Source organism: Prionailurus bengalensis, chromosome A2 (assembly GCF_016509475.1).
Source record: "Prionailurus bengalensis isolate Pbe53 chromosome A2, Fcat_Pben_1.1_paternal_pri, whole genome shotgun sequence".
NCBI lineage: Eukaryota > Metazoa > Chordata > Mammalia > Carnivora > Felidae > Prionailurus > Prionailurus bengalensis.
In genome coordinates, this window is record NC_057348.1 from 50531296 (window position 1) to 50554930 (window position 23635).

General features: G+C 39.2%; 1 protein-coding gene across 2 annotated transcripts in view; it reads right to left on the reverse strand.

Moving 5' to 3' along the window:
* RAD18 (RAD18 E3 ubiquitin protein ligase) overlaps positions 1 to 23419 on the reverse strand; it is a 115547-nt gene extending 92128 nt beyond the window's left edge. The window contains exons 1-4 of one of the 2 annotated variants that reach the window (XM_043587998.1): positions 23265 to 23419; positions 18000 to 18081; positions 4074 to 4135; positions 1547 to 1617 (exon numbers count right to left, since the gene is read on the reverse strand). In XM_043587998.1, the coding sequence (XP_043443933.1) occupies positions 1547 to 1617; positions 4074 to 4135; positions 18000 to 18081; positions 23265 to 23315 (266 nt within the window). In that variant the 5' untranslated portion in view covers positions 23316 to 23419. The remainder of the gene's footprint in view (positions 1 to 1546; positions 1618 to 4073; positions 4136 to 17999; positions 18082 to 23264) is intronic. The other variant, XM_043587999.1, reaches the window with a different exon arrangement.
* Positions 23420 to 23635: the final 216 nt, after the last annotated feature.

Consider the following 23635-nt stretch of genomic DNA (forward strand, 5'->3'; position numbering starts at 1 on the left):
AGTGATTAGCTTGAATTTCATCTCTACTACTTTTGCAAATGAAGTACCACAGCACATTAGATATGACAAATGTCCAAGAAATGTTCATCATAAGGTAATTTCAAGGCAAACAGGGAGAAACAAATGATAAAATCCATCCCAAATCCACAAAGAATGCTTCTCACCACACCCACTATAATGAATAATTAAAAAGCCTATTCCTTTTGGGAGGAAGCGGGAAAGGGGAGAGTTCAATTATACCAAGGCCTCCCTTTCAGTTACCAAAGGTCCACGAACCCAAAGACACCGATCACTTCCCTTCAACAAACAGACACTTACTTTGTGACACTCCCTTTCTCCTAGCAGTGAAATTATTATGCTTTCAGAACCAGCTAAAAAAAAAAATAAGCCTCGAGGTATAATTTTACTGTCTCAGGGAAAATCAAACAGCTAATAAATTCCTTTCTAAAGACATGGCTCCACCCTTTTTCATGGACTTCAAAATCTAACTGGTGAAAGACTTTAAAATAAGAAAAACACCACACTGTAATTATGAGAATCAGAGAATCTCAGAGTTTCTTAATCTAGGAAATATCACCATTTTATGACTTTTTTACGGAAATGACTAACCAAGCCAATTTCTAGAAAGTAATATTAGGCGAGTTCAGAGTACTAAATCTTGTAATTCTCAGGACACAACTCAATGAAATAAATGTGCAATTCTATTGGAAGAAATCTCTCTACATTTTTAGAATGAATGTAATGTACCATCAAAACTGTCCCAACAGCTAAGAAGTCGTGTGTCCGTAATGAAAATTTCTGATTGACTTGCATGATCAAAACTAAAAATTGAATTTCAAGATACTGTTTGGTAAAATATGCCTTTTAATAACCCTTTGGGGTGACAAAACTCACTTTCACCATCATACATCTGACAGCTAAGAAGTAAAGCTACATTTCTGAGCTGTATAAAGTACCAACAATTACCTATTTCACACAGCACACCATCTCATACATGCTGAATAAATCAGATTAAGAATTAATGGGTTAATATATAACAGACACAGAAACGATTATAGATACACATGTATACATGGGTTAGTACACACATATGTATACGTGCATATGCTACCCAGCTCTGTCCAATGAGAGGGCTTAGAAGCAATGACATCTCAGGAACAGTGACCATACCTAGCTCCAGATCCTGATTCTAAATACCATTCTCCAATAAAAGGAACCAGGGCTCCTTGGGAAAATGGATGATTCTAGGGGTAGGACAGGAAAAATAAAATACTTTTGGGTATCTTTGTAATACCCAAAAGTAAGTACTCAAATCTGCATTTTTAACTTCTGTTTTTCATGACAGGAGACTTTCTGTTAAGTAAAGGAAGAAAATATTATTACCATTAGACTGTCCATGAGTGATTAATGACTGTTGTCGCTTCCCTTCTTTTACTCCAAAATATGCAACCCTGCATTCCCTAATCCCCAAAAGTGCACAAAGTAAAGAGGGAACTCATATCAAAGGCCAGAGCAGTTAGGGGTTAGTCACAAAATTAAATCATACCGTGCAAAATTCAAGCTTTTTACCAGTTCATCTAATACGCGGTTATTTTTTAGATCCGGCTCTGTGACTGTCTAGAAAGGAAAAACAGCAGATGGAAAAAGGTCACAAACAATAAAATAACTTGTCATAATCTTGTTTTGAAAATGCATGACCTATCCTCCCGAGACTCCCCATCCCACTAAGTCTTCCAGGAAAGCCTCAAAATAAAGTTCATTTATCTCATACTAATATGGAATTTTAAAACAGTGAATCAGCATCTGCTGACTGGAAGTCTGATAAAAGATCTCCACAGCCTCTAGTAAAATCGTATATGCTCTGTACTAAGATAAAACCTAATATGAGCAAGAATCCTTATTCAAAATGCCATCCCAAGAATTTCCCCTAAAAAGCAGAACAGAGATGCTCTTTTTAAGTGACTACACGGGGAGCAGCATTAGGTGTTCAAAGAGGATTTAAAAACAAGATTGGTGTTCAGGAATGCAACAGGAAAACTACAGATCTTGTAGTTATTTAGCATGAACGGTATGCAGCTTATCTCCCTGATGATACCATCTTGACAATAGCAAGTTGCAAAGAGATTAAACTTGGGAGCCAAACTGCACCATTTTTTACGTAGGGAAACAGCTGAGAGTTCAGTGACCTAACACCATGTACCTAACAGAGGTGCCAAGGTAGAAGCCAAACCCTTCAATCAGGCCCAGAGTCCTTCTTATTAGACCTCACTGTCTCTTCTTCTTTCTTTCTTCCTACTTATGTTTACTTGACCTTTTTACCTACCTTTGCACCTACCTGAAAGGTTTCACAAACTCTAACAACAAATTTCCTACTGTTTCCCCTGAAGGTCTGGTTTGGGAAAGAGGTAAGGGACCAGTCAGGCCAGGTTCAGCCCAATGGTCATGAATCTCTTCCCTCCACACAAATACTAAACCCTAATCCTATACAAATGAATAATCCTTCCATCAGACCTTCAGCTCAAGGTGAAAAATTACAAAACATGAGAAGCCACAAAAACATAGGTCACGAGATTTAAAGAGTGCTACCTCCTCATCTTAAAATCAGTTTCGACTTCCAAAAATACATTTAAGTTATCAGAAATCTTTAAGAAAAATTGAACAAAGCCCATTTCTCCATATATGTATTTTTTTTAATATGAAATTTAATGTCAAATTGGTTTCCATACAACACCCAGTGCTCATCCCAAAAGAGGCTCTCCTCAATACCCATCACCCACCCTCCCCTCCCTCCCACCCCCCATCAACCCTCAGTTTGTCCTCAGTTTTTAAGAGTTTGGCTTTCTCCCTCTCTAGCCTTTTTTTTTTCCTTCCCCTCCCCCATAGACTTCTGTTAAGTTTCTCAGGATCCACATAAGAGTGAAAACATATGGTATCTGTCTTTCTCTGTATGACTTATTTCACCTAACGTAACACTCTCCAGTTCCATCCACATTGCTACAAAAGGCCATATTTCATTCTTTCTCATTGCCACGTAATATTCCATTGTGTATATAAACCACAATTTCTTTATCCTTTCGTCAGTTGATGGACATTTAGGCTCTTTCCATACTTTGGCTATTGTTGAGAGTGCTGCTATAAACATTGGGGTACAAGTGCCCCTATGCATCAGTACTCCTGTATCCCTTGGGTAAATTCCTAGCAGTGCTACTGCTGGGTCATAGGGTAGGTCTATTTTTAATTTTTTGAGGAACCTCCACACTGTTTTCCAGAGTGCCTGCACAAGTTTGCATTCCCACCAACAGTGCAAGAGGGTTCCCGTTTCTCCACATCCTCTCCAGCATCTATAGTCTCCTGAGTTGTTTGTTTTAGCCACTCTGACTGGCATGAGGTGATATCTGAGTGTGGTTTTGATTTGTATTTCCCTGATGAGGAGCAACATTGAGCATCTTTTCATGTGCCTGTTGGCCATCTGGATGTCTTCTTTAGAGAAGTGTCTATTCATGTTTTCTGCCCATTTCTTCACTGGATTATTTGTTTTTTGGGTGTGGAGTTTGGTGAGCTCTTTATAGACTTTGGATACTAGCCCTCTGTCTGATATGTCATTTGCAAATATCTTTTCCCATTCCATTGTTGCCTTTTAGTTTTGTTGGTTGTTTCCTTTGCTGTGCAGAAGCATTTTATCTTCATGAGGTCCCAATAGTTCATTTTTGCTTTTAATTCCCTTGCCCTTGAGGATGTGTTAAGTAAGAAACTGCTGTAGCTAAGGTCAGGGAGGTTTTTTCCTGCTTTCTCCTCTAGGGTTTTGATGGTTTCCTGTCTCACATTCAGGTCCTTTATCCATTTTGAGTTTTTTTTGTGAATGGTGTAAGAAAGTGGTCTAGTTTCATCCTTCTGCATGTTGCTGTCCAGTTCTCCCAGCATCCATAGATGTATTTTAGAGGTCTTTCTGAAAATGTCTTTTATGTAGCCTAACTGAATAATTATACCTTTTCCCGTGGGCTTTTGTGTGTATGTCACACAGAAATATTTGTACCGATTAAGTTTCCAAGAAAAAACAGGAAAGGAAAACTTACCACACAACAAGTTGGACATTGTGTTTTATATGATAGAAATTTTCTTATACAGAGAGAACAGTCTGAAAAAAAACAAATGCAACATAATAAATTAGTTAGGCTATATTAATAATATAGTAATTTGACTTCTAACAAAATCTGACTTAAGTCCTAGAATATTTCCATCATCTAAAATATTATCACTATAATTTCAAAATTCTAACACTTCTACTCTACCTGAGCATACTTGCAAATGTGATGAAACAGCATTTTTAGGAGAGGGAAAAATATCAAATAATAGTAATCATGAGTCCCTAGGATATCACAATTCCATGTAAGACCTGGAATGGATACTGTCTAAATATGTCAGATATCCCTATGTCTAATGTTCTGAAATATAAATTTTGAAATAAGATATATAAACATTTTAAGCCTGTTTGGCTCAGTCATACGAACATTGGACTCTTGATTTTGCCTCAGGTCATGATACTAGGGTCGTGGGATCTAGTCCTGCGCCAGGCTCCATGCAGCCTGCTGAAGGTTCTCTCTCTCCTCTCTCTCCCTCCAGCACTCTCTCCTGCTTGAGCTCTCTCCCTCTTAAAAAAAATGTTTTTTAATGTTTTTTATAAAAAAAATATACACCTAGGTTATCAAATAGGGATTTCTACATCCTAACTCTATACATGATGTCGATCATCTCACAAATAACACGCATTTCATGGCAAGCACTAAGAAAAGAATATACAAGGAAAGGTTCTTGACCTTAAGGAGCTAACAAAGTAATGAGGCAATTTCAGTGCAATTCATTGTAATAAATCCTAAGGATTTAAGCAGGAAATTGGCATTAACTAAATTCTTCACATCTAAGGCAATGTAAAATGATCTTTCAAAAGAAAAAAATGTGACTAAATAGAATGGTACCTTAATAGTAGCTAATTTGCTATCAGCGCAAATTCAGCTTAGTGAAGGGGCCTTACTAAAAAGGATTCGGTTTAGAGAGGAAGAGACAGTATGAGTTCAGGTATAGATACCCAGGAAACGAAGAACTCGCGGCAACCTCAGCAAGAGCACCCAGGAAGAAAAACGAAAGAGCATGTTAGAAGATAAAACAGGCAATGGGTTAAGTTCTTTGGGGAAGCAAAGACGGATAAAGGGAGAATTCCAGTTTCCAGGTTTACAGGTGAGGAGCTTGGAAGTCATCACTCCACCTCCATCTAACAACAAATAAAAAGCTGACCAGACTGAAAAATCAATGCTTCCTAGAAGCTCCATCAGAGAAGTGAGCTTAAAGGACTAACTGCTGCTCCCAAACTGTTGACAGATAGGCTGGACACCGAGAACCACAACTCACCAGAGCAGAAATCTCCACAAGAACCACAGAAAGACACTCTGCTAGAACCAGTGCAGGGATAGGAAAACCCAAACTATATAACTGGCAAGTCACTAGAAACTCAGGAGGGAAGAGTCTGAGTGTTAAAACTCCGGGGGGGGGGGGGAGGGGGGAGCACCTGGGTGGCTCACGTTGGGCGTCTGACTTCGGCTCAGGTCACAATCTCACGGTTCATGGTTTGAGCCCCATGTAGGGCTCTATGCTGACAGCTCAGAGCCTGGAACCTGTTTCGGATTCTGTGCCTCCCCCCCTCTCTCTCTGCCCCTCCCCTGCTTGTGTTCTCCCAAAAATAAATAAACATTAAAAAAAAATTTTTTTTTTAATTTAAAAACTCCAGGGGGACCAAGACATAGGATGGGCCTCACACCTAAATGAATTTCAGCTCCAAGGGTTCTACCCGGTATTCAAAGGGACAATCAGAAAAATCCCCTTGCCCTTCTGCAGGCAGAGGGGAGAAAGTAAACATTTGCAATACATCAGAGCACTCTGTTCTTCTTAACAAGGCCTGACCTCAAAAGAAAGTGCTTTACCAGATCCAAGTCTTCTGGGATATTATCAGAGCCCAGTTGACCTCAAGGAAAGGAAACAAGCGACTCCGGCTACCTCTAGTTATACTGTCCCACCCAAGGGGAAGAGCAAACTGAGAAGCACTTGTGATATTCACAGTCCAGGGCACAGGCTCACTTTTAAAAGAAGACATGACCGTAGAACTGCAGAACACTGCACTGCCCCAACATCTCACCGCCACATTACTAAAGGTCTATTTAATACAGTTCCATTTACCTAGTACATCATGATAGGCTATTAGGAAAAAACTACAAGGCATACTAAAAAGTAAAAGACATAGTTTGAAGAAACTGCAAGCATGAGAATGATAGCCAAATATGGCACGAAAGCTGGAATTAACAGCCCAGGAATTCCAAACAACTGAACAAAGCTGACAACATGGAAGAACAGATGGGTTACATAAGCAGAGAAATAGAAATTCTAAGAAAGAATCAAAAAGAAATGCTACAGGGGCGCCTGGGTGGCTCAGTCGGTTAAGCGGCCGACTTCGGCCCAGGTCATGATCTCACAGTCCGTGAGTTCGAGCCCCACGTCCGGCTCTGTGCTGACAGCTCAGAGCCTGGAGCCTGTTTCAGATTCTGTGTCTCCCTCTCTCTCTGCCCCTCCCCTGTTCCTGCTCTGTCTCTCTCTGTCTCAAAAATAAATAAATGTTAAAAAAAAAATTTTTAAAAAAAAACAAAAAGAAATGCTAGAGATTAAAAAAAAAAAAAAAAAACTGTAACAGGGGCACCTGGGTGGCTCAGTCAGTTAAGAATCTGACTTCAGCTTAGGTCATGATCTCATGGTTCGTGAGTTCAAGCCCTGCATCGACCTCTGTGCTGTCAGTGCAGGACCCGTTTGGGATCTTTTGTCTCCCTCTCTCTGTGCCCCTTCCCAGTCCAAGTGCAGGAGAGTATACTGTGCTCTGTCTCTCCCTCTCAAAAATAAATAAACATTTTTTAAAATATAAAGAAAAACATTGTAACAAAATGAAGAATGTCTTTGATGGACTCCTGAGTAGATCAGATACAGCTGAAGAAAAAAATCACTTGCACTTGAGACAATCTCAAGAGAGCTCAAGAGAGTTTGCTTGCTCAAGAGAGCAAGCTAAATGTCTCTGCTTACAAGGGCACTAACACCATCACCGGGGGCCCACCTTCATGGCCGCAGCAAAACCTGATGATCTCCCAAATACAATCCCACTGGGGGTTAGGGCTTAGGAATTCTGGGAGGGACACATTCTGCTCCCTGCCCCATGAAAGTCTATGCCCTTCTCTTACACAAAATACATTCATCCTAAAGTACACCAGTCCCAAAAGTCTTAATTCATTCCAGCATCAACTCTACAGTCTAACATCCAATCTAAATATCACCTAAATCAGACAGAAGTGAGACATGAGTTCTGATTTATTCCGAGGCAAAATTCCTCTGCAGATTCATTCTCTTCACTATCAGTGTTATTCTCTTCACAGTATAAAAAAAAAATCTCCTGAGCAATACTGTAAATCAAGAATTCCTAAACTTGCCAGCTCATCTTAGTCACTCGGAGAGATTATTGTTGGTTTCCATTTAGTTTCCCAGGCCCTACCCTCATCAATATTGATTCAATGGATTTTAGACAGTAAACTGCATCCATAATATGTGATTCTGATTGTTCAACAAGTATTTTTTAAAAATTAGTACATATTGCTATTGCATTTAAGTATATAAAATTGCCATTTTGGGGTAAGTCAAAAAACAACAAATATTGGCAATTTCACATGGTTTAACCTAACACTGTGCACTTACTATGTGACCTGTTTTAAGCATGTTATATGTATTAACTCTTCTGATCCTTACAGCACCCATGAGACCGGTATTAAGAGCAGTTCTATTTTATAGTAAGTAAAATGCAGCACAGGACTCAGCCAATTTGCCCAACATCACAAAGCTAATAAGTGGCAAAGGCAAGGACCAGAACCCATGCTCTTAACATATTATTAGTTATTTAAAACATGTATAATTTGTTTATAAAATATATCTATTATATATACCTATATAATACAAATAAGCATTAATTAATAGGATCACATGTACCACAGTATGTATAAAGAGGCTACTGTTTTCTTCATAATCTTGTTATGTGTTTAGTTTTCATATATGGAGAACCAGACACAGGTCCAAAGCAGATGAAGCCACTGGCTTAATTTCAGTCTACTAGTTTACTACTAAATATGTAGTGCTGAAATGTAGGCCAGCATAATGTATTCTCTAGTAGGCAACCATCATATTCCAATCAAAGTAGAGCAGGTGAAGAGCTCTGAGCCATGTATACCTCGGTGGCTTTATTTAAATCACCTATGAAGTTTGTTTTTCTCCCAAAACCCAACTCTGAGCTCTGTGGACAGGGTGGAGGAGGGTAGAATAAAAGAGTGACATGAAGGGTAGCTTCACAGAAACACTCCAGCCTTGGGGGAGGAGGCTTTCTAATCTCAAACAAGACACAGCAAACTGCTAGCTCTCAAATATCAAAAGATCCTAGCATTCCAATAGTAAAAAGCAAATTTCTAATAGTTAAACCAATTATTTGTGTGTGTGATCTTAAGGACTGTATGAGAAAATGAACCATTTCAAAAATAGTTCTTGAGTGTCCAGTAAAAGCAGAAAATCCAGTCCCCAGTTTGAAAGTAATAGGAGGTCCTGGACAGCTGAGAAAGCTTGCCTCTGCGTCCGGTTCTAGGGCTAAGTGACCAGCTAGCTGGTAAGAGAATACTATCCCTCCTGACAAGTAGCACTCCAGCCTGTCATATATGTGGCTCTGCCTAACTGTTTGTCCCATCCATACATACGCTACCACTTTTCTCCCGTCTTGTTCCACAGTGGTGCCTCATAAGAATGTAAGAGAAGGGGGTGCCTGGGTGGCTCAGTCGGTTGAGCGTCCGACTTCAGCTCAGGTCATGATCTTGCAGCTTGTGAGTTTGAGCCCTGCGTTGGGCTCTGTGCTGACAGCTCAGAGCCTGGAGCCTGTTTCAGATTCTGTGTCTCCCTCTCTCTCTGTCCCAACCCACTCGCATTCTGTCTCTGTCTCTCTCAAAAATAAATAAACATTAAAAATAAATAAATAAATAAAAAGAATGTAAGAGAAGAAAAACAAATACATATTTGCCTAAAGCAATCTTATACTGCCTTTTAATTTAGCAAAGATCAGCAAATGGAACATGTCATATTTCACTGAAAAAGTATATAGAAATTAAATTGCTTTTTATTCTAATACAAGTTTCAATAAATTTTATTAGTCAAAATCTACAAAAGAAAAATAAAAATGATTCCTGATCCATCTTTAAAATAGTGGTAACCTAACAGTGTCTACAAGCCAATGACTTCATCTAAGAGGAAATATCTTGAGCATCTTCCATTATCAAGTCAGAAAAACTGGGTAAGAGCAAAGAAAATTAGCACCTGAACATATCAACTTATTAATGAGAACATTTCTCACTTAATGGTGTTTAATGGTGTTTTATGGATTGGAGTAAGTCCATTCCCTCTCCCCAAAAAAGTGCTCTTTAATAGCAAGATTTTGGATCAATTTAACTGACTTGCTTTCTGCCAATGCATCCCACTCCAACCTTAATAACAGAACTGTAAATGTATTGTTCATTAACCATATTCAAAAACATTAAACAGAGCAAAACAGCATAAAGTGATTTAAAATGATAAATCCTGAAATGTTTAAGGAGCAGCAATAAACAATGGGTAGGTAGGATTCTGGGTCACCAATTCTAGTTGACCCACGACAACAGCAGAACATGACGGCCAAATCTAGTTCGTATTAAGCTCTGGGGGCTTTTGTGTCATTAAAACAACACTACAGACCCAGAGAAACTTTAAGTGTTGCGGGAACTGGTGGCAAGTGGTGTTTAGTAGGAAAGGGCTACCAAATTGTGAGAGGTACAATATGGGAAATAAGTGCTCAAAAAATAATCTGAAAGTACCCTCTACTGACTTCCTCTTGAATAAAGAATGGCATCAGTGACAACTTACAAGTGACAAAGAAACAAACAATGAAAATGAAAAGAATGGAAGTAAAGGCTAGTTTTTTCAGCTAAGTAGGGTTCACTGAATTCATAAAAAGTAGTCTTTCACCTACACATGGGACTCCTATCTCTGTCCATGAGAAAGTAACAGGGTCCAGAATTATGACCCTTCCATAAACAGTTAAAACACTGGAGGGAAATATGAAACAACTATTTTCAGACTGTGGACAACAGCAGAAATGGGAAAGTTCTATCATAGCCCAACCTTATCTGGAGGCAATTTTGTGACCACAGTGCAGGGAGGAGCGTCAAATAGCCCACCAGTCTTGCTAGTTGAAATAACAAAGCTCAGAATTCAGGGAAATCCAGGTAGCTAGAATTTGTAGGTCAGAGCACCAGAAAGAAAAGAGGGTAGCCCATACACATACAGTCAGATGGCCTTTGATAAGGGTGCCAAGAGTACACAACAGAGGAAGGACAGTCTCTTCCGCAAACACCAGTAGAAAAACGAGATTTCTACATGCAAAAGAATGAAGACTTGAAACTATAAAAGTACTAAAAGAAAACAAAGAAGAAAAGCCTCATATCATCAGTCTTGGGAATGATTTCCTGGATATGATACCAAAGGCCCAGGCAAAAAAAGCAAAAATAGGTAAGTGGGATTTCATCAAACTAGAAAGCTTCTGCAAAGGAAACAATCAACACAGTAAAAAAAACTAAATGAAACAAAAAAAAACACCTATGAAATAGGAGAAAATACTTGCAAGAAGCCATATACCTGGTAAGAATATCCAAAATATATAAGGAAGACCTACAACTCAACAACAACAACCCAAAAACAAGATTTAAAAAGGGCAAAGGATCTGAATAGCTATTTCTCCAAAGACATACAGATGGCCAACAGGTATAGGAAAAGATGCTCAACATCGTTTATTATCCAGAAAATGTGAATCAAAACCATGAGATATCACCTCACATCTGTTAGAATAGCCATTATTAAAAAAGCTAATAATGGGGCGCCTGGGTGGCTCAGTCGGTTGGGCGGCCAACTTCGGCTCAGGTCATGATCTCGCAGTCCGTGAGTTCTAGCCCCGCGTCGGGCTCTGTGCTGACAGCTCAGAGCCTGGAGCCTGCTTCATATTCGTGTCTCCCTCTCTCTGACCCTCCCCTGTTCATGCTCTGTCTCTCCCTGTCTCAAAAATAAATAAACGTTAAAAAAAAAAAAATTAAAAAAAAAAGCTAATAATAAGTACTGGTAACAGTGTAGAGAAATTAGAACACTTGTGCATTGTTGATGGAAATGTAAAATGACACAGCTACTATGGAAAACAGTATGCAGGTTCCTCAAAAAATTAAAAATGGAACTACCATCTCAGCCAAAAATCCTACTTCTGTGTATTTATGCAAAAGAAATGAAAAAAGGATCTCAAAGAGATAGCTGGATTACCATGTTCATAGCAGCATCATTCACAATGGCCAAAAGGAAGGAGCAACCAAAGTGTCCATCAAATGAATGGATAAAGAGAATGTGATGTATACATACAATGGAATACTATTTGGCCTTAAAAAAGGAAATCCTACCACATGCTACAATGTGGATGAATCTTGAGGATATTAAGCTAAGTGAAATCGGCCAATCATTGACAGACAAATACTGCACGATTCCACTTATATGAGGTATCCGGTCAAATTAATAGAAGAAGAAAAGAGAATGGTCGTTGCCAGGGCTGAAGGAAGGAGAAATGGGGAGTTACTGTGCAATGGGTATAAAATTTCAGTTACACAAAATGAAAAAGTTCTAAAGATCTCCTGTACAACAATGTTCACGTAGTTGACAATACTATACTGTACATGTAATAATTTGTTAACAGGGCAAATTTTGTATTATGTTTTTCACCAACCCCCCCACCCAAAAAACAAAACCCAGCCCTATAGAAAGGGCTACTCTAGACCCACACTAAGCTTAAAAACAAAACTTGACAGGATCAATCTAATCCACATGTACCTTACTTGCCTGCCACAACACAGCCTCACACTCCAATAAGCTATACAACAAAATCTACCCCCTCAAAAATGTAAACACTACAATGGCAAGCATCTAATCAAAAATTACCAGTCATGCAAAGAAACAAGAAAACGTGGTTTATAACCAGGAGGGGGAAAAATCAGCCAACAGAAACAGATTTAGAAATGCCACAGATAATGGATTAGCAGACAGGGAGGTTAAACTGGCTATTAGAAATACATTCCGTATAATTCAAAGATTAAAACACACACAAGAACCTAACAAGGAAATAGAAAATATTTTAGAAATGAAATTTCTAGAGATGGTCAATACACTCTCTGAAATAAAATTTCATTGGATAAGACTAACAGCTGATGAGATACTACAGAATAAAAGATCAATAAACCTGAAGTCATAGCAAAAGAAATTATCCAAAACTAAGCACACAAAGGGAGGGTGGGTGTGAGGTGGAGACCAAAACAGAAAAAAAGAAAAAAACAAAACAAAAAAACAGAGTCTCATGGCTATAGATAAGTATCAGGCAGTAAAATAAAAAACAATTAAAAATAAAATTTAATTGGAATCAGCAATGGGGAATGAGAGTGGGACTGTAAACAAAAAAATATCCAAAGAAACAAGGGTTAAAATGTTTCAAAATATAAATCTCAAGCCATGAACCCCAAACAAGACAAATACAAAGTAAATCAAACTAAAGCATATTACAAATTTCTAAAAACCACTGGTAAAGAGAAAATCTGAAAAGTAGCTAAGGAAAAAAGGCACCTTATATACGGAAAGCTATAAATAAGAATACCACATCTGGTTTCATATGCTAAACAGAATTCTTTGGCAAACTAACTATACTGCAAGAAATGTAGCAGAGAGAAAAAAAAAAATGATACTTTTTCCAGAAGGAAACTTTTGATACATACAAAGGAAAGAAGAGTATCAGAAATGATAAATATGTGGGTAAATACAAAAGACAAAAAAGAAATTTTTTAATTTGCTTAAAACATAATGGACTGTCAGGGGTGCCTGGGTAGTTCAGCAGGTTACACGTCTGACTCTTGATCTCAGCTCAGGTCTTGACTCAGGGTGGTGAGTTCAAGCCCTGAACTGGGCTCCACACTGGGCATGTAGCCTTCTTAGAAAAAAAAAGATAATGGGCTCTCTAAAGCACATATAATAACAATGTATTGTGCTGTCTATAATATATGTACACATAAAACTAAAGACAACAATAGGATGACAGGGGGAAACGCAAGTACATGTTTGTAACATTTCTACCCTATTCAGATGGCATAACACTGTTTGAAAGGAGATTGTTATAAATTAAAGAGACATATTTTAAACAACCACTAAAATAATAAAACAAAGAAGCAGAGCTAGTAAGTCAATTGTGGAAAACAGTTAATACTTAAAATGTTCAATTATTTCTTTTTTTTTTTTTAATTTTTTTAACGTTTATTTATTTTTGAGACAGAAAGAGACAGAGCATGAACAGGGGAGGGTCAGAGAGAGAGGGAGACACAGAATCTGAAACAGGCTCCAGGCTCCGAGCTGTCAGCACAGAGCCTGACACGGGGCTCGAACTCACGGACCGCGAGATCACGACCTGAGCCGAAGTCGGCCGCTTAACCAACTGAGCCACCCAGGCGCCCCAAAATGTTCAATTATTTCTTAAAAAGCAGAAGGATAAGAAAGAGATGGACAAATAAACAAAAAGGTAGGGGGTGCCTGAGGCTCAGTCAAGTTAAGCATCAGACTCTTGGTTTTAGCTCAGGTCATGATCTCACCATTCATGGGATCCAGCCCCGTGGGCACTCTGTGCTATAGGCTCTGTGCAGTGCAAAGCCTGCTTGAGATTCTCTCCCTCTCTCTGCCCCTCCCCCATTCATGCTCATCACTTGCATGCACACTCTGTCTCTCAAAATTAAAAAAACGCTAAAACAAAGAAAGAAAGAAAGAAAGAAAGAAAGAAAGAAAGAAAGAAAGAAGAAAGAAAGAAAATGCATATAAAATGCAAAGATCCTAAAAGGTCCAAATAAAAACAAAATGAGAGGACTTAAAATGTCTGACATCAAGACTTACTACAAAGCTACAGTAATTAAGAGAGTGTGGTATTGACGCGAGGAGAAACATAGAGAACAATGGAACAGAAAAGAGTCCAGAAAGAGACACACACGTTACTGCCTGAAGCTATATTGACTATTATGGGGAGTACTCTGTCAGGGGATAGAATGTACAGTATCTTAACTATACTGGTTACATGGTATACACCTTCGTCAAACCTCAACTATGCTTGTACCCTTTACATCTTATAATGGATATAATGTATTAATGTAAATTATACCTAAAGATTATTTTAACTCATACTTAGAAATAATTCCTAGGGGCGCCTGGGTGGCGCAGTCGGTTAAGCATCCGACTTCAGCCAGGTCACGATCTCGCGGTCCGGGAGTTCGAGCCCCGCGTCGGGCTCTGGGCTGATGGCTCAGAGCCTGGAGCCTGTTTCCAATTCTGTGTGTCTCTCTCTCTGCCCCTCCCCCGTTCATGCTCTGTCTCTCTCTGTCCCAAAAATAAATAAAAATGTTGAAAAAAAAATTTAAAAAAAAAAAAAAAGAAATAATTCCTAAAACTTTTGGTAACTAATGTGAATCTACCCTAGAAAAGAACTAACAATTATTGAGGACCCATATATATACCATGCCAGACACTGGGCTCTGCACATTTAGTTTTCACAATTATCTTTTTTTTTTTTTTAAGTTTATTTATTTTGAGAAAGAAAGAGAGTGTGCCCATAAAAATGAGAGAGGGGCAGAAAGAGGGAGAGAGAGAATCTCAAGTAAGCACCGGGCTGTCAGCATAGTGACAAACGCGAGCTCCATCTCACGAACCTGAGCTGAAATCAAGAGTCCGAGGCTTAACCAAGTGAGCCAACCCAGGGCCCCTTCACAATCACCTTTTAAAGTAGAAATGACTCATCAAATTTTTACATTTGAAGAAAAGTTAGCATTTGCAAGTTAACCCGCCTGGTAAAGGGAGGGGAGTCAAGAGTCAAGCCTAGTAACATCTGTAACACCCACGTTGCTACCAGCACCACCCTCTTACGTCTTTGCTATAGAAACTTCTTCACCAATGCTACTACTACCCACCAAAATCATCTTTTAAGCCTACCTTGTCTCTAACCTTCTAAGACAAATCAATTGAAAATAGAGGACAAAAGAAAGAAAATAGAGGACAAGAAAGATCATGAACCTAGATGACCCATTCATTGGATGGCCAGCTCCTAAACAAAGACAGGCTCACCACTATGCATTAAATACCTTAAGCTACACTATAAAAAATACACAGTAGACACATAAAGAGAAGTACGAACAAATCTCAATATATTACAATCACAATCACACAGCAAGTTAAGGGTAATACTCTTCAGTGGGAATTCTCCCACTGGGATTTTTAAACTTTGAATATATTTGAATATATTTTTAAACTCTGAATTATATACATTTATGTCAAGGACTACATGATTGAACTACCTGTACGTTATCCTGTTACAAAACAAAAATTCTGAAGTCTAACATCTAAAACTACTTGGCAAATAAAGACCAAAATTTTCATTGCTACAGCGTTAAAAAAGGCATAAAAATATCCAAGAGGGGATCCAAGAAAACATGGGAGAAGGTGGGATTTGAGATGAACACGATGAAAGGAAGAGATTTACAGATAACCTGAGGCCAGGTGACATCAGGAATATTCCTTGTCCGATGGACTTTCCTACTTCGTAAGTCTTAACTGGAGACTACAGGAGATGAGAGCTTCAGGAAAACACACTGTTGCCACCTCTGCTTGTAGTCGCAAGAACTGGTACCACCAGACCTCTGGTGGCAATATTACTCCTTCACTCGGTCTTCACTCCCATCTCCGGTCCCAGGAATAAGCCTTGGCGCAATGAGTGATAACTACATGTAAAACTGATGCTGTTGCTTCTGCCAGCATCTTCAAATCCAAAAGACAGTCTTCATGATGCATGGACACTCCTCTTTCGTGTACTGGAGTGGACAGTCCTTGCAGATCAGAAAAACTGGACTGAGAGGGGCCTGCGTGGCTCCATCAGTTAAGCATCTGCCTCTTGATTTTGGCTCAGGTCATGATCTCCCAGTTTGTGAGACTGAGGCCCACATGGGACTCTGCACTGACAGCGTGGCACTTGCTTGGGATTCTCTCTCTCCCTCTCTCTCTCCCCCTGTCCCCCCTCTGAAAATAAATAATAAATAAACCTTTAAAAAAAAAAAAAAAAAGAAAAGAAAAACTGGACTGAGAACACTCATGTTTGAAAACTACCTAAAGAGTGTCGTGTCATTGGAAAGAACTGTGATCAGAGACGTTGAGTCTTCTCATTATTGATATTGGACTAACTATTGGGAACTTGAGGGACGCCTGGCTAGCTCAGTCATTTAAGCGTCTGACTTCAGCTCAGGTCACGATCTCACAGTTCATGAGTTTGAGCCCCGCGTCAGGCTCTGTGCTGACAGCTCAGAGCCTGGAGCCTGCTTCAGATTCTGTCTCCTTCTCTGTCTGCCTCTCCCCCATTCACAATCTGTCTCTCTGTCTCAAAAATAAATAAACATTAAAAAAAAATTTTTTTAATAAATATTGGGAGCTTGAATGATGGAGATGTCATGACACAGACGAGCTCATGATGGTATGATTACAAGGCTTCATCTCAGTGTCCCCGTAAGTATGAAGTGCACATATTTATAATTTTCACTTATCACAGGGTAAATTTAAAATTGATTCATAAAAAGGTATCTTTTCCCAGATTTCAAAGGACACAGAAATTTGTGAAGGATAGCATTTTTACTTCCTAAATGCTTTCTCCCCTTCTAATACCACTTCCCAACATTATCTGTTAATGGAGTTTTGTGCATATCCTTTTGGGGTACACTGATAAACAAACTATTATGCAAATGGTCTTATGGGCCCCCACATTAGCTATAAATTTTTATGTGGTGAACATGCTCATATATAAATTACTGTGAATTTCTCCAACTAATCTGTTGAAATAGTCCCAGTAGTTCCAGTTCACTGGAAATAAGGATATCCAAAATTAGTATTTTGAGTCAAAAGTAGACATTTCCCAAAACTGCTTAGATTGTCATCCATCCTGTCCCCCTGAGTCTATGAGACTTCTGTTTTCTAAAACAGTACAAACGTTAGATGTCAGTGTTTTCATCTTTGACAATGTGATGTTACAAAGACATTGCTTCTCTTCTGTTATTGTTCAGTTCAATCATCTTTTTTTTTTTTTTTTTTTTTTTTTTTTTTTAACGTTTTATTTCTTTTTCTTGAGACAGGGAGAGACAGAGCATGAACACGGGAGGGTCAGAGAGAGGGAGACACAGAATCTGAAACAGGCTCCAGGCTCTGAGCTGTCAGCACAGAGCCCGATGCGGGGCTGGAACTCACGAACCATGAGATCACGACCTGAGCTGAAGTCAGCCACTTAACCGACTGAGCCACCCAGGCGCCCCAGTTCAGCCATCTTTATATGTCCTTAACCCTTACTAGTTATTTGTTATTTCACCTTCCTCTGTGTTTTTTTTTTTTGTTTTTGTTCATTTCCCTTGGAAATGTCTTTGTTAACCATATTAATGTTTGTTAAGCATATTAATGTCTTTGTTACTAGTTTCTAAGACATCATTTGTGATTAAGGATGTTAACTATTTGCCACGCACTGCAAATGAAATACTACGTTTTGTCACCAACACTTTACAGTGATGCTGTACTTTTTGGTTGTACAAAAGTTGTGTATTGAAATATAATAATTTTCTGCTTTAAAAAAAAAATATCCAAGAGGAAGATGGCAGAAAATACCTTCTGAAAACCTCAAGATAGAGGAGCTAACGGTAAGAAATAAATGAGCGTTAAATTAACACTACCTTATATAAAAATCACACTTGTACTAGCTCACAGAGACAGTGCATACTTACAGTTATGTGAGCACTGAGGAATCATCATTGCAATGTTGAAATATTCAAAGCAAATTCCACACCGCAGCAAATCATCTAGTGTCTGAAATGCAAAAATTCATATATACCTGTCAGAGAGCCACCAAGACTGGACCATCTGCCACAGAACTTTCTCCATCTTCTAAAAAAACCAACTTAAGAATACTCCTTTGTGAATATACAAACCCAAAATTAACTCCACATAAACTGCAAGAGATCTTGACAAATAGAGAAAAACCTCTCCCACATGACTTACACATTCAAATGTCAGGTTACCAAAAAGGCTTTAAGACAGATAAAGTGACACTACAGATTCCTGCTCCATATCGGCAACCCTTCACAGAAGGGCTACTCCATTCCTGTTCCATTTGCCATGTGTTTTCCAGCTCTTACTCCAAGCTTCCTCCTCTTCAGACCCCATTCCCTGGCCTATAGTCACTGTCGGGTAAAAGGTACCAACAAGCATTCACCACACAGGTTAAGGGCAAAATTAGAGAATATTTAAAGTCAAACACTCAAAATCATCTAGTTAAAGCCCTTACTTCACAAATGAGGATGCAAACACACATACTGGGCATAAGTCAAGCCAGGACAAAACTTCCTGTCTCCCTAATGGCAGTCAGTCCGATGCTTTCTGCATAATACCACATGTTAGTTACTACATGGTGGAGCCAAATGAGGAAGCCCTGGAAAGAGGTAGAGCCAGTGACAGCAGAAGAAGTAAGGCAGTAGTTAACCTGGGAAGGCAGACAGATGTGCATCAGCCTGGAATGCAATCCAAACAGGAAAGGATCTATTCTCACAACCCAAAATCTTCTAAATCATTTAAAATAAAATGTTATTCTGCATTCAACAGAATGCTGAGCAGATATGTAAGAGAAAAAGAAAAAAGAAAAAAAAGAAGGAGCTTTCTCATGTACCAATATGGAAAGACTGCCAAGGTAAGTGCAAAAAGGAAGTAAGGCAGGCTACTTTTTGTTAAAAAGAGAGGGTAAAATAAATATGTATTCTATTTTTACCTTGGATACATATGAAGAAATTCTGAAAAGACACACATTAAGTAATAAATAATGGCAACGGGGGTCAGAATACTGGACAGATAAGGGACAAGTTGGAAGGGAGACTTTTACTTTTCATTTCATATTTTTTAACTATGAGTGTATTACTTAAATTTTAAAAATACAAACAAAAACGACTAATGTCACTAACAGCCTATACGATGAAATACTGTGTAGCCATTTAAAAAAACACACACTTTTAAAGAATAATTAATGCCATGGGAAAACGTTCATGTTTAATGGAAACTAAAAAAACAAAACAAAAATCAGAGAACAAATCTACAATACATCACAATAAGACTATACAGTTTAATCTCCGTAATAATCTTATGAAGTCTATACTATCTATATCCCAGTTTTAAAGATGAAGCCTACAGTGCTTATAAGTGGTTGAATCAAACCCAAGAAGTGGACTCCAAAGGGTTCCCAAATTTTAAATCCATATATGCATCATACACAAGAAAAACTGAAGGAAAACAGGAGAAAACATTAAACAGTGGTTATCTCTGGATGGTTGGATGATGAGTAACTTTCATTTGTTCTTTTCTTTAATCTGAATTTTAATTTTTTCTACTCTATATACATACTCCATTCATAATCTGTCAAAACTAGAAATTCCTATTGTTAAAAATCCAGGGAAATAAACATTAAAATGTCAAAATCTTCTATTATTTTCGATGGTAAGCTACCAATGACACCAACCACTAGAAGACTGTGTTGAAAATCAATTAAGAGCAGAGACAGGACCGGAAGCCAGAGTCCGAGCATCCACTCTCTTGTGCTTTCTTCTACCTAACCATCCTCTCTCTTCTGGAGGAGTAGTTCTGACACATGCCCAGCAAGATTTGTGGAAGGTGAAACTGTATCAGATGAACTATAACATTCTTGTAAAAACTTCTGGTCACGCCACTTCAAGACCGGAACATGCAGTGCAGAAAACAGAGAGCGGTCAAGTGGAATGCTCCAGGGCTTCTTCAACTTAGAGAGAAGAGGGCAAAGTGGAAGGAGGAAGGAAAAAGTGAGTGAAAAGACTTAATAACTAGAGAAAAAGTTAAGTTTTTTTGGTCACAGATCCCTTTTAAAATAGGGATAAAAACTATGAACTCTCTTCTCAGGAAAACACATACAAACAGAAATTTTATAAATAATTCCAAATACAAAAGTCTGTCCATGGATCCTAGATTATTGGGATTTACAAGCAGATTTCACCTCAAAGGAAGAAAGCTTCAAACACAGTTTCCAGGAGCAGCTAATTCTTTGTCCCTGGAAAAATTCAAGCAGAAACTATGTAACAAATTGGCAATACATTATAAAGGAATTAAAACACATAGATCAATGGAACAGGAGGGAGAGCCCACAAATAAACCCACACCTATACCATCAATTAATCTACAACAAAGGAGGCAAGAATATACAATGGGGAAAAGACAGTCCTTTCAATAAATGGTATTGGGAAAACTGGAGAGCTACATGCAAAAGAATGAAACTGGAGCACTTTCTTACACCATGTAAAAAATAAATTCAAAATGATTAAAGGCTTAAATGTGAGTCCTGAAACTAAAAAACTCCTAAAAGAAAACCTAGGCAGCAATTTCTTGGACATCACCTTAGCAACATATTTATAGATATGTCTCTTCGGGCAAGGGAAACAAAAGTAAACATCCAAGCACTGGGACTACACCAAAATAAAAGGCTTTCACACAGCAAAAGAAACCATCAACAACACAAAAAAGGCAACCCATTGCATGGGAGAAGATGTCTGCAAATGATACACTCAATGGGAGGTTAATATCTAAAATACATATAAAAAACTTATACAACTCAACACCAAAAAACCCCCCAAATAATCCAATTAAAAAATGGTCCGAGGACTTGAATAGACATTTTTCCAAAGAAGACATACAGATGGCCAACAGACACGAAGAGATGCCCAACATCACTCATCATCAGAGAAATGCAAATCAAAACCACCATATCACCTCACACCTGTCAGAATGGCTAGTACCAAAAAGACAAGAAGTAACAAGTGTTAGTGAGGATGTGGAGAAAAGGGAACCCTCCTGCACTGTTGGTAGAAATGTAAATTGGTGCAACCAATGTGAAGAACACTATGGAGGTTCCTCACAAAATTAAAAACAGAAATACTATATGATCCAGTAATTCCACTACTAGACATATGCACCCCTATGTTTATTGTAGCATTTTTTACAAAAGCCAAGGTATGGAAGCAGCCCAAGTGTCCATGGATAGATGAATGCATAGAAAAGATATGGCACATATATACAATGTAACATTACGAAGCCATAAAAAAGAATGAGATCTTGCCATTTGTGACAACATGGATGGATCCAGAGGGTAATATGTAAGTGAAATATGCCAGACAGAGGAAAACAAACACCACATGATTTCACTTATATGTAGAATCTAAAAAAACAAAAAAATGAACAGAAAACAGCCCCTTAAATACAGACAACTGGTGGTTGCCACCTGGGAGGTGGATGGGGGAAGGGCAAAATGAAGAGCATTAAGAGGTACGAACAATAAAAACAAAATAAAAGACCTATTAGAAAAGTAGAAAAGAAATACTGGAAGGGGGCTGGCTCTCCACTATGATTCTAATATGGGCTCAGTCAACCCCATCGTTGAACACTCTCGGGGGCTGAACCCTGTATTCAGTGCTCTGGTGAGACATCAAATCCAGAGAAGACATGGAACCTGCTTCTAAAGAACATTGTGGAAGTTGTAGTAATATATAAAATATGCTCAAATCTACACATCAAAAAGCTTTATAAGCTTTTATTTCCTTTATCCAACTCAATCTTCACAACAACAAATAAAAAGGGATGAAAGGAACACTTCACACATGTTAAGTGCTAATGATAATAATAAAGACGTATTAATTGAATGCTTAGTACCTTCCAGATACTACCTTCAACCAATCTGCAAATAATCTTTGAACATGCACTATGTGCCAAGCACAGTGAATAAGCCAGACAAGATCCCTACCCACACACATCAACTCATTTAACCAGCCGTATGAACTATTTATTTTCGTCTCCACTTTGAAGAAATTCAGGCTGAGGGAGGCTAAGTAGCCGACTCAAGATGACACGGTTAAATAAGAGCCAGACACCAGATCTAACCCAGGACCACTGAACTCAAATCTATGTTCCTTTCCCCTGTAACTTTGTGTCAAGGCCACCACCTCTCCAAAACCACAGCTTTCCTAGATCCCTCCACAATGTCAGCTTTTCACCATGGGGCTATCTCGAGTCCCCAAGCTCTGTAGATGACATGACAGTAAGAAGAATAAGACCCTATCCCCCAAGTCCCCTCACTTAATCCTCAAAGTCAAGTCTTATGAGTCAGTGGGACAGACACCATAATCCCCAAATTTACAAAACTGAGGGATAACAACTAGAAAGTGGTCTTGCACACAAACAGAAATGCATAATTACAGAGCAAGAAGAAAAACCAAGCAACTGATTCTTGGCTAGCACAGCAAAGTGTATTTGCTCTTGATCAAGCACAGCAGGAACCCAGGGCTCACCACTATAGCAAATGGAACTGGAATGACTTGCAAAAAAAAAAGTTACTTAAGTGAAATAATACAATGAAACAAAAGGCTAAGGCTGAGCCTGAACCCTGATCTTGTTTAAAAGCGATGCACAACTGTTAGAAGTTAGGACAGGTCAGGGAGGGGTTAGAGCAAACCAGCACCAGGTGATTAGAAGAAATGAAAGAATGGGAAGGAGACGACCTGTTTCGCTAGGTGATTAAATAAGTGTTATCTGATGGAGGGTTCAAACCAAATCAAGTCCGGTGTCACTAGGGGAAATTCTCAACTAATGTACTGCGAGAGTTTACGTAATGCTCGACAAGTAGTAGGCCCTCAGAAAGGATTAGTTGTCACTGTCGTTTTCACTGTTTGGACTATTTTTCTCGAGGTCATTGTTCTTGCTGAAAATACCCGGTTCCAAAAGGCGACCAACATAAGTTCCCCATAAGGGACCGAGGCCTGACACCGTCACTTCTCAGCAGGAGGCTCAAATCTACCAGGTCGCTCAGGGGCAGAGCCGAACCGGGTACCCTGGCCCAGCTCGAGGCTCACATCACATCCTTTCTCCTCCTCAAGGCGGGGCTGGCCTCCCGGACACTCGGGTGCCCCCAACCTCCTCAGACCACTCACCTTCATGACTGCCAAGCCTGGAGGCCACCGAGGCTCGACTTGGGAGTCCATGGCTTCTCCTAAGTAGGCTGGGGGTCCGTCACCCACTGTCCTCCCCGCGCTCCACAGCTACTCGAAATTCCCCGCGCTATGGCGATACGTCAGCAGCCAGCGACGCGCCTGAGGCGTGTGCGGAGCCTGCTGGGAGTTGTAGTACATGGCGGAGCGCCGCCAAAGACCCCCCCCCCTACTGCGCACGCTCCAAGACCCCCCCCCCCCCCCCCGCCCCTTTGCCTCTCAGGGCAGGTAAATGGTTGAAAAGCCCATGTTAGGTTTTGTAGCAGACCCTTGATAAATAGATGCCTGTGGAATGTTAGGGAAAGACAGTCAGG